The 15,674-nt window shown below is 41.8% G+C and overlaps 1 protein-coding gene across 2 annotated transcripts in view; it reads left to right on the forward strand.

Annotated features, from left to right (window-relative positions):
- Positions 1-15,674, forward strand: part of LOC120056448 (gamma-aminobutyric acid receptor subunit beta-2-like) — a 92,445-nt gene that overhangs the window by 51,761 nt on the left and 25,010 nt on the right. For both annotated transcript variants that reach the window (XM_039004613.1, XM_039004614.1), the window contains exon 5: positions 5,721-5,803. In XM_039004613.1, the coding sequence (XP_038860541.1) occupies positions 5,721-5,803 (83 nt within the window). The remainder of the gene's footprint in view (positions 1-5,720; positions 5,804-15,674) is intronic.

Here is a 15,674-nt window from a genome sequence, read left to right on the forward strand (position 1 = left end):
TGGAAATACAGTATATATAAAACACAGGAAATCATGTTTTTGACTGCACTGGGCCTTTACCTTCCACTGCACCTACAGAAACAGAGCTTCAATGTACTGTACGTCACCTTTCTGCTTTCACTTAGCCCCTTGAGGCGATATAAGATTAACACTCTGTAAACTGGTCATCTCTGTATACCCGTCGCAAGACCCACTGGTTGATGCTTATTTATAAAACCCTCTTAGGCCTCACTCACCCCTATCTGAGATATCTACTGCAGCCCTCATCCTCCACATACAACACCCGTTCTGCCAGTCACATTCTGTTAAAGGTTCCCAAAGCACACACATCCCTGGGTCGCTCCTCTTTTCAGTTCGCTGCTGCTAGCGACTGGAAGAGCTGCAACAAACACTCAAATTGGACAGTTTTATCTCAATCTCTTCATTCAAAGACTCAATCATGGACACTCTTACTGACAGTTGTGGCTGCTTTGATATATTGTTGTCTCTACCTTCTTGCTCGTTGTGCTGTTGTCTGTGCCTAATAATGTTTGTACCATGTTTTGTGCTGCTTCCATGTTATGTTGCTACCATGCTGTGTTGTCATGTGTTGCTGCCTTGCTATGTTGTTGTCTTAGGTCTCTCTTGTCGTGATGTGTGTTTTGTCCTATATTTATATATATATAAAAAACATTTTTTAAATCCCCGCCCCCGTCCCCGCAGGAGGCCTTTTGCTTTTTGGTAGGCCGCCATTGGTAATAAGAATTTGTTCTTAACTGACTTGCCTAGTTCAATAACGGTTAAATAAAACATTTTTAAAAATGGTATGTATGTGGCCTCAAATCAGTTCCATACTCCCTCCTGTAAGCTTCTGTTTACCATATCTATTTTGGCAGGATGGTGCTTATATCAGACTAATGATAGGTCAAGGTATCAAGTTGTGATTGATATCTGGAACCTTTTCTCTAGTGTTGTAGATCAGTGCTACATTATCTGAGAGAAATAAACAAAGGCAATTGACAGGCGAAGTGACATCAGATGGAGAATCTGCAGGCCTGGTTTTCTGTTTCCCTGATGGGGGATTATCTGATGGGACACTCCACTGTCTGATGATCTATTTCACAGGACCCCAATCCCTCTCACTGTGTAGTCCAGTGTGGACATAGGTACAATACAGTACAGTAGGTGTTCAGTGTATTGAAATTAGATGGTTTGCTCATCACAGGTACCATAAAGGGATGTTCTGCGGCATGTAAATGTTACACTTGAAACCCTTCATCATGATGATGCAGGTTTGACAGCCGCTTACTCATGCAAAAGTATTTTCACTTTGCTACCACTGTGAGAGCATCAATCAACCATTCTTTGGTCTGCTTTCATGATCTTAAATAAGTTGCTTGTTATCTCTCTGGTAGAGAAGGACGGTGATGATGAACAATGTGTTCACTAAAATGTGCTATTTTAAAGAACACAACTACAAGTGTGCTCCCTGAATGTGCTCAAGAACATCATATAATTCAATGGTAATACATATTTAATTGTGGCAAATTAGCTAATAATAACCTGCTCGCAACCGCCAACTATGTAGCTACCTGAAATAGGGTATGAGAGAACACCCGTCATTCTGATTAATGGAAAATATGAAGAAAAGGCCCAAGCGCACCCAGATGGCCCAGTTACTGGTACTTGAAATCAACTAGTGGTTGACCAAGATACCAACTTATAGTAGATTCTTGGCCCAGCTCTCCAGACTGTGATTCTTGGCCCAGATCTCCAGACTGTGTTTAGAGATGGAGGGTGTTGTACCCTGTGCTCACTCCTGTGGTGGAGCAGAGCTGAAGGATTCATCGACCTTGCCTCAGCTCGGCTGCAGTCTAGGGACGATGGTGGGTGATATAGAGGGACAAGTGTGAAGGAGGCGGGGAGGAGGTGATTATCTCTCCACTGTACCACAGAGGATTGGGCTCCAAGTTGAGCCTATCCGCTGGCCGGGATGTATCAGTGTCGTCAGGTGGGCTTAGACGATTACCCATGGTGCCGTGCAGATCCGTGGCTGGCTGGCAGCACCCACTGTGGGCATCCACCTTCTCTTCTCACGCAAGACCACAGCCAGAGAGAGTGACTCCCTATAACTCACCATCTATCAACTCCTTCTGTTCCTGCTTCTGCCTGATGAATACGCTGACCTTATCTATTCACTCATGGCTGATATTACAGTGTAGGACTCGGACCAGTTCCAGTATGATAAAGACTGCCCTGCCCTCTGTGTGGATGATTGACTTTTTTCTGGCCAGAGGTTTCTCCTGACCACCAACCTGATCAAGAACAACTCTGGTCCCTAGTTATAAGCAAAGTAACCATTCTGTCTTTCTTACAGAGTGTAGAATCATGCTCCTGTTGCTGATGGAAATGGTGTTGACACAATCTCTGGCAGGCCTCTTGTACAAATATAAAAAGTCCCCTGTATTGGCACTAAAAAACTAATTTTGAAAACAACCAAATTATAATTTAAACATACAATATATTCAGTATTTGAGTAACTAGAGCTCTCCCAGGGTTTCTGAACCAGTTGCAACAGGGCAGAGTGTTCCCCTTTAAGCCCCCCAGTATACACAGACAGAGAGTCATTTGCTTTTAAGGTGCCCTGTCCCCCTTGGGTCACACAAGACCTTGCATAAATGTTTGACAAGTCTCCAAAGTTACCATTTGAATATATTTCTCAAAGTATTCTACTCAGTCTGGGTAAACTAAGGCGGCCAAGTATTCAGAACCCTAAAAGCCAAATTAATATGCGTTCAGAGTGCATTGTGTTTTCTAAAAGAACATCACAGTAGGTCAGACATTTGGCTTACAAATAGGAGTGTGTACAAACACAAACACAGACTGTGGAAAATGTGAGTTTGTTTATGTGATCAGAGTTAGCAGACTAGTGAGCTTAACATCTCAGCGGGCAAAACTGGCTGAAAAATGACCTCATTATAACAAGAAACTAGTTGAAATGGCAGGTCACCCCAGATGGACTGGATATTTTAATCTACACACTTATAGATCTTTATGTAGGGTGTCCACCTACTCTGCTCAGAGTGGGTGAAAACCCGCTTTGGTGATGAAATTTCGCTACCTTAGGTTATAAAATATATTTCCCAAGACAAATAGGATTATTCATGTTCTGAATTGTTCAAAAGCATATCCAAAAAGTCAGATTTCGTGACCTAATACATCCGTTAATAAGCACCGGGCTCTGTTGACAGAACGGTGCCGCTTTCTCGCAGCAACTTCTGAGGATTTCACGTGAGGTGTTCGTCTTCAAAGTTATTTCCGCATGTCGCAAAAAGCTAAATTAGCATGACACGAGCTGAATTGAATGTAAAAGGCTTTGAAAATAAAAAGCTTGCTGTACGCTCAGTGCTCCATTGAAATTTCACAGAGATACCCTTGTTTTTGTGAGAAGCCTTCTAAAAGGAACAGGAAATTCTCATTAATATGAAAAGTGTATACTAAAATGTCATGTCTCAAAATCTATCGTACCTTTTTATTGTTTTATGTCCTGTGGATTCGAGAAGAAAGATGAGTTCAATGGGAAAGTGAGCATGTCACAAAGCGTTTATTCTCGCATAGCATCCGGCCTAGCTGACCTGATGCTGTACAACTTGCTTTCTTTAGTCACCCTCATTTTTGCCATCCTGCAAGGGTTAAAAACCCAATCACTTTTAAGACCGATTATGAGACATGACGTTTGAACCATCGGTTTTCTTAGAGGATTATCTACACAATTAACATATTATTTTACCCATTGGCCAAAATATGCGTTTTTGATTGGACAACCTTCTTTATGCCTACCAGTAGTTGGCCTCTAAAATAATTATAGTGCTCAGGTTTAATGGCGGTTTGGCAGCTGGGCCTATAACTACATCCATTCCACACCTTTCCAGGGTTATATGATTTCCATTTGTCATTTGAAGGACTTCCCTGAGTGAGCTTTAATGCTGGTGAAAATGAACACTGCAAGAGAAGAAATGGATATGTATGTTAATAATCTGGATATTAAGGCAGTAAATATTTAAAACACACTTCACAGTTTTTGCAGGAGGCTACACATTTGCAGAGAACTATTTGCAATATTTTCCACTGTACGATGCAGCTCTGTTTTTCAAGTTAATTTCCAGTCATTAAGTTATCTTCACAACACTGACTAGAGGGCACGAGAAGTTGACTTCGAGATCTCAACAAGTTCTTCACAAGGTATTCACGGCATCCATTTTCTTTGTTCTCGTTGAGTTGTGCCAGTAGACTTCCACCTAAGGCACTCTTCCCACTCAACCAATTCTGGCAGCTGAGATATTTACAAGATGAAAAGAGTTTTCCTCTCACCATCACCCTCATCTCTTGCCTCCCTGGGATATCTATGTCTTGTTAGTGGGCTCTGTGTCAGTGAGAATATGAGAGATGGACTGTAAGCCAGAGTTTTTACAATTACTAGCATGAACGCTTAGGCCTACCGTTTGACATACATAGAGTACGCTTTCACATATGACCTCAAGGCAATTCTGCTTTCATATTAACGTATTTGATGTGCTAAGGTTATTTTGAATAATATATTCCCTAGTATATTCCCTTTCCACAAGAACGCTTATGATCCGACTACATCAGAGCTCTCCAACTGGTCCTGGAGAACTACTGGTTGTCAGGGCTTCATTCCAGGCCTTCAGTAACACACCTGATTCAGCTAATTAGTTGACTGAAGACCATAATTATGAAAAATATGAAAAAGTATGGAAAATGTATGCAATCACCTCTGTAACTCATTCTGGATAAGAGCATTTGCTTAAATGACAAATCTTTCTAAAATATAGATAGTGTGGGGCTATTATCAGTAGCTGGCCTGGGAATCCCTGTAGTGAGCTAGTCTGTGATTCACCTCACAGGTAAAGGAAACTTGTACAGTTGGATTATTTTAAGAATCTAGGACGAGGATTAGGTTTGGCCTTTTAATCCTTAAATCCATGGGCTGCACCCACTGATGCAGAATCATGTACGGCTTGTTTAGTGGTTCTATAGTCGTGTAGTGCTTATTTATCTGACATCACAGGCTACTGCATAATGAGAGTTGGCTAGAGGAAAAGTGAATATTGAGGCGTGCAGCTGTAGGCTTACTCACCTGTTCTATAGACCAGTTAGTTCCGCGAAGTCCATTGCTGTTAAATCCCAGGTTGTTCGTGTTTTCTTTCTTTGCCACGTGTCTGGGAAACATTGAAAATTAGTTAGCTCTTTATTTAAATTGTCTAATATCTTGTTGGAAGTGCTTCTGCAGCAGTGATATAGCTGCTAAACAAGGTGGAGATAATCTAGAGATTTACCCATCGTTGATTTAACTGGGGATCGATATCAGCTCATGGTTATCGTCGACTTCATCACACTATTAACTTTATCTGTGCACTGACAAGATATGAGAGCAATAGATAATGAAGAACCTCCTGACGCTGCTATAAAAAGCCATTAAGTAGCAATATGTGCCCTTGCTTCAAGGATGTAAGTATCTGCTAGACACAGGCACCACATACTGATTGAGATTTTGATTGTAGCTAATAATGAATGTCTTCATGCTACTCGGCCCAGGTTCCTTGGACCTAAAGCTCCACTTAAGAAATGACAGAGTGAAGTTGGGATCCCATCGGCAATACCACCTGGACCTTCAAAATGACATCCTTGGTCTGTACTGACAATGTCTTTTTCACCTTCAGGATCACCACTACAGCAGCTTGTATGATGGACCTGAGACGATATCCACTGGACGAACAAAACTGCACACTGGAGATAGAGAGCTGTGAGTATCTATCTTTCTTGCTTTCATTTCAACTCAATTACAGTTCATCTGATCTATCTTTCTCGCTTTCAATTCAACTCAATTACATTTCATTTGATCTATCTTTCTCGCTTTCAATTCAACTCAATTACATTTCATTTGATCTATCTTTCTCGCTTTCAATTCAACTCAATTACATTTCATTTGATCTATCTTTCTCGCTTTAAATTCAAGTCAACTCACTTCAATTTTATTTGAATTGATATGAATGGGAAACAATCTGTGCCAAACCAATGGTCTGTACTAGTACTGTACGTATAAAGAATCCACAAAGTTGAAGACACAACTTCAAGTCAGTTACTATAACACAATAATATCTCAAGCATTGAAAACTACTCATGGACATGTACAGTAAATTAATCCTCATGAGGGGAAATTAATAGTGTTTCCTGTCGGCAGATTTGTCAGTGAAACCTAAAGCACCCAATTCAAGAATACTATGTTGCATCACTTCAGAAATTCTGGGATTTCCGCATTACAATGGTGTACAAATATTAAGACAAAAAAGGTTGCCAAGGTTTACTTTATATGCCGCTTTTTGATAAGTGTATTCCTTTCTCAACAGCTTGGTAAATGCTTTAAGGGCTTTCATTAACCTTTAAGGGGCAGTGCAGTTAAAAACTTGTTTTATATTTTGATGACATTTTCGCACTATGAGGTCGAAATAACACTGGAATTATGAAAATTATAATTATGCCCTTTTTGTGTAAGAGCTGTTTGAAAGAAATGCCTGGAATTTCAGCCTGTTCAGGTGGGATGGAACTTTTGGCCTACGTCATGACATCACTATGTGATCTGATTATAATAGACAAATGACTGTGCATCTGGGTAAGGGGGTGGGCTCTAGACCATCCTATCAGCCAATCTGGGCTGTATATGTAAATATCTCAGGGAAATTAACAAGAACAAATATTTTGGAGTTATTTTCATTAAATAAACACAGTGTTTTATTAGACATACAGTGATTTTAAAAACAATTACAAAGACTGCATGGGGGCTTTAATACATCGAATTTAGTCATTGACATTAACATTAATCACTTGAATAAATCTAAATAGAAAACAAACGTTTCAATAAAAAATATCCGTTATCATCTTCCCCTCTTCAATGAATCAATTAAGCTACAATTTGAGAGGTCACGCAACACAAAGCATGAGGTCACACAACACAAAAGCATGAGGTCACACAACACAAAAGCATGAGGTCACGCAAGACAAAAGCATGAGGTCACGCAACACAAAAGCATGAGGTCACGCAACACCAAAGCATGAGGTCACGCAACACAAAAGCATGAAGTCACGCAACACAAAAGCATGAGGCCACGCAACACAAAAGCATGAGGTCACGCAACACAAAAGCATGAGGTCACGCAACACAAAAGCATGAGGTCACGCAACACCAAAGCATGAGGTCACGCAACACCAAAGCATGAGGTCACGCAACACAAAAGCATGAGGTCACGCAACACAAAAGCATGAGGTCACGCAACACAAAAGCATGAGGTCACGCAACACCAAAGCATGAGGTCACGCAACACAAAAGCATGAGGTCACGCAACACAAAAGCATGAGGTCACGCAACACCAAAGCATGAGGTCACGCAACACAAAAGCATGAGGTCACGCAACACAAAAGCATGAGGTCACGCAACACAAAAGCATGAGGTCACGCAACACCAAAGCATGAGGTCACGCAACACCAAAGCATGAGGTCACGCAACACAAAAGCATGAGGTCACGCAACACAAAAGCATGAGGTCACGCAACACAAAAGCATGAGGTCACAGCACTACGTTTACATTATCCTAATTATGGTCTTCATCTTAACAGAACCCAAGAACATTTTGCAACCGTTGTGAACACAAATGGCCTAGTCAAATCTAATTGTGACCTGTTTTGCCTTTGTCGGGTATAGTTTTTGGGGAGGCAAACGTTAGTTCCAGTGTGATCCTGGACATGGCTCAGTGACTGAAGGCATTACAGCCAGGGACAGAGAGCCTCACAGGACACTTAGTTATTCAACATTGAGCTCTTTAACACAAAGCCTCCCCCTTCATTTTAGTGGCTGACTTATTGCTGGGCACAACAGCGACAGTGTGGAGCGAATATGTAACGCATCTCTCCCTGATAAAGTTTTTAAAAACACCTGAGGCCTCTCCTGTTTCATCTGTGCTGCTGGATTCAAAGTTTGTCAAGCTGCAATGTGATGTGGCCTCTGGCTCTGGCTCTGTAGACCCGACACCTTTGTGATCTGATGTGCTGCCTTTCCAACTCGGCAGCCGTCCTGGTCTATCTTGTCTTGATTCCCCTCTTCTCTTTCTCTTTATCTCCCCCCATATTTCTCTCTCTCATCTCTCTCTCTCTTGCTCTCTCGCTCTCTTGTCTCTCACTGTCTTTCTCCATCTCTCACTCTTTGTCTGGCTTTTTTTCTAGGGAGCATGACAGGTTCATCGCACCTATCTCCCTTAATACCTCTGAAATATAATTACTAAATCACGCTCAGTTTGTAACCAGCTTTGACAGTAGAAGCAGAACTTTCAAGTGTATTTTATTTTGTGTCAGATTTTCATCAAATTCATCAAATTCAAATTCGTTGTGTAATTGTTTTGGACTAAAACTAAATAGCTGAACCTGATTTAATTAGCATTCTATAAATGCAGAATATGACGTTTTCCAGGAAAGGTTGTTGTTGCTGCATCGTGCTGCAAAGAAAACCCCACCATTTATTATAATTATTCAATTACCATACAAAGAATAATTGATATAACATGAATCATAATGTTCTTGTTTTGTAACTTGTAAAGGTCTGCTGCCTATTGAATAAAACAGAATAGGAGGGAAGAAACATACTCAAAGGGCATGTTGTAAATCCCAATTAAAAGTCCCCTAGGAAGTGGGTGTTGAAATGTGAAATGAGATGCTGATTAAGTAGTATTTTATAATTCAGTCCGGCTTTAGAATTACTCTTGAAAGTTGTAATAGTAGAATGGACAAGAAATTGGGTAGTGCATCATCAGTTCCTCTTGTCATGTTAGTCATTGCATACCTTAGAGAGCTATTTCTAACTTGTCGGAAATGTCCAGATAAACTAGCCCATGTCAGTGTTTTAGTCCATAGATTTTGTTGTAATTTTTTTGTCCCTCAAATATCTAATGAATACACTTTAGATGTATAGAATGTTTAGAATGAGCTTTAAAACTGCAACATTTTCTTTGCATCCCATGACAAATGTGTAAAATTGCTGGAAATAATCTTGCAAAATGTTCTCCACCAACAAGAGGGGTGTGAACAGTTTGTGTCATGAACAGCGCTTGTGCCCATAGAAATAGACGTGGCGCGTGCGAAGGGGGCGGGGGGCGAGCGGTATGTTCCCCAATGCTGGAAGGGGGGCCCTAGTGAAAAAGTTTGGGAACCCTTGCTCTATACCAAGGCACCAAGGAATAAACGACGTTACCGGGCACCAAGGAATAAAATAAATAGAGTCAAACGTTTCCATTTTTGTCATTTAGCAGACGCTGTTATCCAGAGCAACTTACAGTTAGTGTGTTCATCTTAAGGTAGCTAGGTGGGACAACCACATCATTCATCTACAGGTAGCTAGGTGGGACAACCACATCATTCATCTTAAGGTAGCTAGGTGAGACAACCACATCATTCATCTTAAGGTAGCTAGGTGGGACAACCACATCATTCATCTTAAGGTAGCTAGGTGGGACAACAACATCATTCATCTTAAGGTAGCTAGGTGGGACAACAACATCATTCATCTACAGGTAGCTAGGTGGGACAACAACATCATTCATCTTAAGGTAGCTAGGTGGGACAACAACATCATTCATCTTAAGGTAGCTAGGTGAGACAACCACATCATTCATCTACAGGTAGCTAGGTGGGACAACAACATCATTCATCTTAAGGTAGCTAGGTGAGACAACCACATCATTCATCTACAGGTAGCTAGGTGGGACAACAACATCATTCATCTTAAGGTAGCTAGGTGGGACAACAACATCATTCATCTTAAGGTAGCTAGGTGAGACAACCACATCATTCATCTACAGGTAGCTAGGTGGGACAACCACATCATTCATCTTAAGGTAGCTAGGTGGGACAACAACATCATTCATCTTAAGGTAGCTAGGTGAGACAACCACATCATTCATCTTAAGGTAGCTAGGTGGGACAACCACATCATTCATCTTAAGGTAGCTCGGTGGGACAACCACATCATTCATCTACAGGTAGCTAGGTGGGACAACCACATCATTCATCTACAGGTAGCTAGGTGGGACAACCACATCATTCATCTTAAGGTAGCTAGGTGGGACAACCACATCATTCATCTACAGGTAGCTAGGTGAGACAACCACATCATTCATCTACAGGTAGCTAGGTGGGACAACCACATCATTCATCTTAAGGTAGCTAGGTGGGACAACCACATCATTCATCTACAGGTAGCTAGGTGGGACAACCACATCATTCATCTACAGGTAGCTAGGTGAGACAACCACATCATTCATCTACAGGTAGCTAGGTGGGACAACCACATCATTCATCTTAAGGTAGCTAGGTGGGACAACCACATCATTCATCTACAGGTAGCTAGGTGAGACAACCACATCATTCATCTACAGGTAGCTAGGTGGGACAACCACATCATTCATCTTAAGGTAGCTAGGTGGGACAACCACATCATTCATCTTAAGGTAGCTAGGTGAGACAACCACATCATTCATCTTAAGGTAGCTAGGTGGGACAACCACATCATTCATCTTAAGGTAGCTAGGTGGGACAACCACATCATTCATCTTAAGGTAGCTAGGTGGGACAACCACATCATTCATCTTAAGGTAGCTAGGTGGGACAACCACATCATTCATCTACAGGTAGCTAGGTGGGACAACCACATCATTCATCTCAAGGTAGCTAGGTGGGACAACCACATCATTCATCTTAAGGTAGCTAGGTGGGACAACCACATCATTCATCTTAAGGTAGCTAGGTGGGACAACCACATCATTCATCTACAGGTAGCTAGGTGAGACAACCACATCATTCATCTACAGGTAGCTAGGTGGGACAACCACATCATTCATCTTAAGGTAGCTAGGTGGGACAACCACATCATTCATCTACAGGTAGCTAGGTGAGACAACCACATCATTCATCTTAAGGTAGCTAGGTGGGACAACCACATCATTCATCTACAGGTAGCTAGGTGAGACAACCACATCATTCATCTTAAGGTAGCTAGGTGAGACAACCACATCATTCATCTTAAGGTAGCTAGGTGAGACAACCACATCATTCATCTTAAGGTAGCTAGGTGGGACAACCACATCATTCATCTTAAGGTAGCTAGGTGAGACAACCACATCATTCATCTTAAGGTAGCTAGGTGGGACAACCACATCATTCATCTTAAGGTAGCTAGGTGAGACAACCACATCATTCATCTACAGGTAGCTAGGTGGGACAACCACATCATTCATCTTAAGGTAGCTAGGTGGGACAACCACATCATTCATCTTAAGGTAGCTAGGTGGGACAACCACATCATTCATCTTAAGGTAGCTAGGTGAGACAACCACATCATTCATCTCAAGGTAGCTAGGTGGGACAACCACATCATTCATCTCAAGGTAGCTAGGTGGGACAACCACATCATTCATCTCAAGGTAGCTAGGTGAGACAACCACATCATTCATCTACAGGTAGCTAGGTAAGACAACCACATCATTCATCTACAGGTAGCTAGGTGGGACAACCACATCATTCATCTTAAGGTAGCTAGGTGGGACAACAACATCATTCATCTTAAGGTAGCTAGGTGAGACAACAACATCATTCATCTTAAGGTAGCTCGGTGGGACAACCACATCATTCATCTACAGGTAGCTAGGTGGGACAACCACATCATTCATCTTAAGGTAGCTAGGTGGGACAACCACATCATTCATCTACAGGTAGCTAGGTGAGACAACCACATCATTCATCTTAAGGTAGCTAGGTGGGACAACCACATCATTCATCTTAAGGTAGCTAGGTGGGACAACCACATCATTCATCTTAAGGTAGCTAGGTGGGACAACCACATCATTCATCTTAAGGTAGCTAGGTGGGACAACCACATCATTCATCTTAAGGTAGCTAGGTGAGACAACCACATCATTCATCTTAAGGTAGCTAGGTGGGACAACCACATCATTCATCTTAAGGTAGCTAGGTGGGACAACCACATCATTCATCTTAAGGTAGCTAGGTGGGACAACCACATCATTCATCTTAAGGTAGCTAGGTGGGACAACCACATCATTCATCTACAGGTAGCTAGGTGGGACAACCACATCATTCATCTACAGGTAGCTAGGTGGGACAACCACATCATTCATCTACAGGTAGCTAGGTGGGACAACCACATCATTCATCTACAGGTAGCTAGGTGGGACAACCACATCATTCATCTACAGGTAGCTAGGTGGGACAACCACATCATTCATCTTAAGGTAGCTAGGTGGGACAACCACATCATTCATCTACAGGTAGCTAGGTGAGACAACCACATCATTCATCTTAAGGTAGCTAGGTGAGACAACCACATCATTCATCTTAAGGTAGCTAGGTGGGACAACCACATCATTCATCTTAAGGTAGCTTGGTGGGACAACCACATCATTCATCTTAAGGTAGCTAGGTGGGACAACCACATCATTCATCTTAAGGTAGCTTGGTGGGACAACCACATCATTCATCTTAAGGTAGCTAGGTGGGACAACCACATCATTCATCTACAGGTAGCTAGGTGGGACAACCACATCATTCATCTACAGGTAGCTAGGTGGGACAACCACATCATTCATCTTAAGGTAGCTAGGTGGGACAACCACATCATTCATCTTAAGGTAGCTAGGTGGGACAACCACATCATTCATCTTAAGGTAGCTAGGTGGGACAACCACATCATTCATCTTAAGGTAGCTAGGTGAGACAACCACATCATTCATCTTAAGGTAGCTAGGTGAGACAACCACATCATTCATCTACAGGTAGCTAGGTGGGACAACCACATCATTCATCTTAAGGTAGCTAGGTGAGACAACCACATCATTCATCTTAAGGTAGCTAGGTGGGACAACCACATCATTCATCTTAAGGTAGCTAGGTGGGACAACCACATCATTCATCTTAAGGTAGCTAGGTGAGACAACCACATCATTCATCTTAAGATAGCTAGGTGGGACAACCACAAATCACAGGTATAGAAAGTGCATTTTTCCTCAATAACATAGTTATCAGTAGAGTCAGAGCTCGAGGGAGGGGGGGCTGGTTAAGTGTGTATTTTTAATTTTTATATGAGGTGAAACAGTACTTTATCCTAGTGGCAATAAGGCTGCTGAATGACAATCACTAGCAGGTCCAGTGGGCTGGCCTACACTTGACAATGTAGTTGACAATGTTCTGACGTGTGTGTTTAGTAGTATAAGCCTACAAGCAATAATAACTATTCAGCACTTCTGTGTAAATGACTTTAATCATTAGTGTGAGCACTTAATATGCACTATACAATTAGTATGATGCAGTTATTTATTCTCCCCTTCTATAAATTGTTCCAGTTATAAGCCCCTCTGTCTTCATACTAATTTGGTTGTAATGAAATACATCTTTGGAGCGGACTTGTTCCCTCCTGGGAATAGGAGTGTGATGAGATGAGACTTGTGCCCTCAAGGTGGACAGTGGAAGCAGTTATTTTGGATAGTCTGCCTTTCCTCTATGTGGCTCATTGCTGGGCAGGGACACTAATGTGTCATTTAAAGGGAAATGCCTTTTTCATGGAATCATGTGTTAAGTGACTTTTGTTGTCTAACTGCTGTTTTTACATGTCAACACAACAACACAGTATGTCTAGCGGAGTGGCCGTGTGTGGTTACTTTATATTAAAGAACAACTGACCAATGTCACTGCACAGTGCTGGGTGCTACAAAACACCTCCTGTCAAGCTACATTTGTTGTGTTGTTTCTTCCCAGCTTCTCTATAATGTTTGAAAATCTGGGCTGTAGTACAATAGGCCACATAACCTATATCTAGGAAGTGAAAACCTTGGACTGCGTTATTCAACAATGTCAAACTCAAAATGTTATAGTAGTTACATAGTATAGTACATGCTCATGAATTTCACACGCACACAGTACTTCATTAGTAAAGCATACTGTATGGACTAGTCCACTGTATAAATTGTGCTGCCAGATATAGAGTATACTTAATTCACACCTACTGTAAAACACTCAGCAAAAAAATAAACGTGCCTTTTTCAGGACTCTGTCTTTCAAAGATAATTCGTAAGGGTTTAAACACTGTTTCCCATGCTTGTTCAATGAACCATAAACAATTAATGAACATGCACCTGTGGAACGGTCGTTAAGACACTAACAGCTTATAGATGGTAGGCAATTAAGGTCACAGTTATGAAAACTTAGGACATTAAAGAGTCCTTTCTACTGACTCTGAAAACCACCAAAAGAAAGATGTCCAGGGTCCCTGCTCATCTGCGTGAATGTGCCGTAGGCATGCTGCAAGGAGGCATGAGGACAGCAGATGTGCCCGGGCAATAAATTGCAATATCCGTACTGTGAGATGCCTAAGACAGCGCTACAGGGAGACAGGACGGACAGCTGATCGTCTTCGCAGCGGCAGACCACGTGTAACAAGACCTGCACAGCATCGGTACATCCGAACATCACACCTGCGGCACAGGTACAGGATGGCAACAACAACTGCCCGAGTTACACCAGGAACGCACAATCCCTCCATCAGTGCTCAGACTGTCCGCAATAGGCTGAGAGAGGCTGAACTGAGGGCTTGTAGGCCTGTTTTAACTTCTTATGGCTGCAGGGGCAGTATTGAGTAGCTTGGATGAAAGGTGCACAGAGGTGCCCAGAGTAAACGGCCTGCTCCTCAGTCATAGTTGCTAATATATGCATATTATTATTGGATAGAAAACACTCTGAAGTTTCTAAAACTGATTGAATTATGTCTGTGAGTATAACAGAACTCATATGGCAGGCAAAAACCTGAGAAGTTCCACTTCCTGTTTGGATTTTTTCTGAGGCTGGTCAAGTTTCAACCAAGCTCCCATTGAAATTACAGTGAGATATGGATGAGTTTTCACTTCCTACGGCTTAGATGTAGATGTCAACAGTCAATAGAACTTTGTCTGATGACTCTACTATGAAGGGGGGCCGAAGGAGACAGGAATGAGTAACCACTGCCATGAGGTGACCACGCTTTGACCACGCGCGTTCACGTGAGAGGCAGCTCCGTTCCATCGCTCAACTGAAGTCAATGTAATTCTCCGGTTGGAACGTTATTCAAGATGTATGTTAACAACATTCTAAAGATTGATTCAATACATCGTTTGACATGTTTCTACTGACTGTTACGGAACTTTTGGACATTTCGTCACGTTTAGTGAACACGCTTTGTGACTTTGGAATTGTTTACCAAACGCGCTAACCAAAGTAGCTAATTGGACATAAATAACGGACATTATCGAACAAATCAAGCATTTATTGTGGACCTGGGATTCCTGGGAGTGCATTGTGATGAAGATCATCAAAGGTAAGGGAATATTTATCATGTAATTTCTGGTTTCTGTTGACTCCAACATGGCGGCTAACTTGACTCTTGTTCTGAGCTCCGTCTCAGATTATTGCATGGTTTGCTTTTTACATAAAGTTTTTTTTTTTAAATCTGACACAGCGGTTGCATTAAGGAGAGGTATATCTATAATTCCATGTGTATAACTTGTATTATCATCTACATTTATGATGAGT

The sequence above is a fragment of the Salvelinus namaycush genome, chromosome 12 (assembly GCF_016432855.1).
Source record: "Salvelinus namaycush isolate Seneca chromosome 12, SaNama_1.0, whole genome shotgun sequence".
Taxonomy (NCBI): domain Eukaryota; kingdom Metazoa; phylum Chordata; class Actinopteri; order Salmoniformes; family Salmonidae; genus Salvelinus; species Salvelinus namaycush.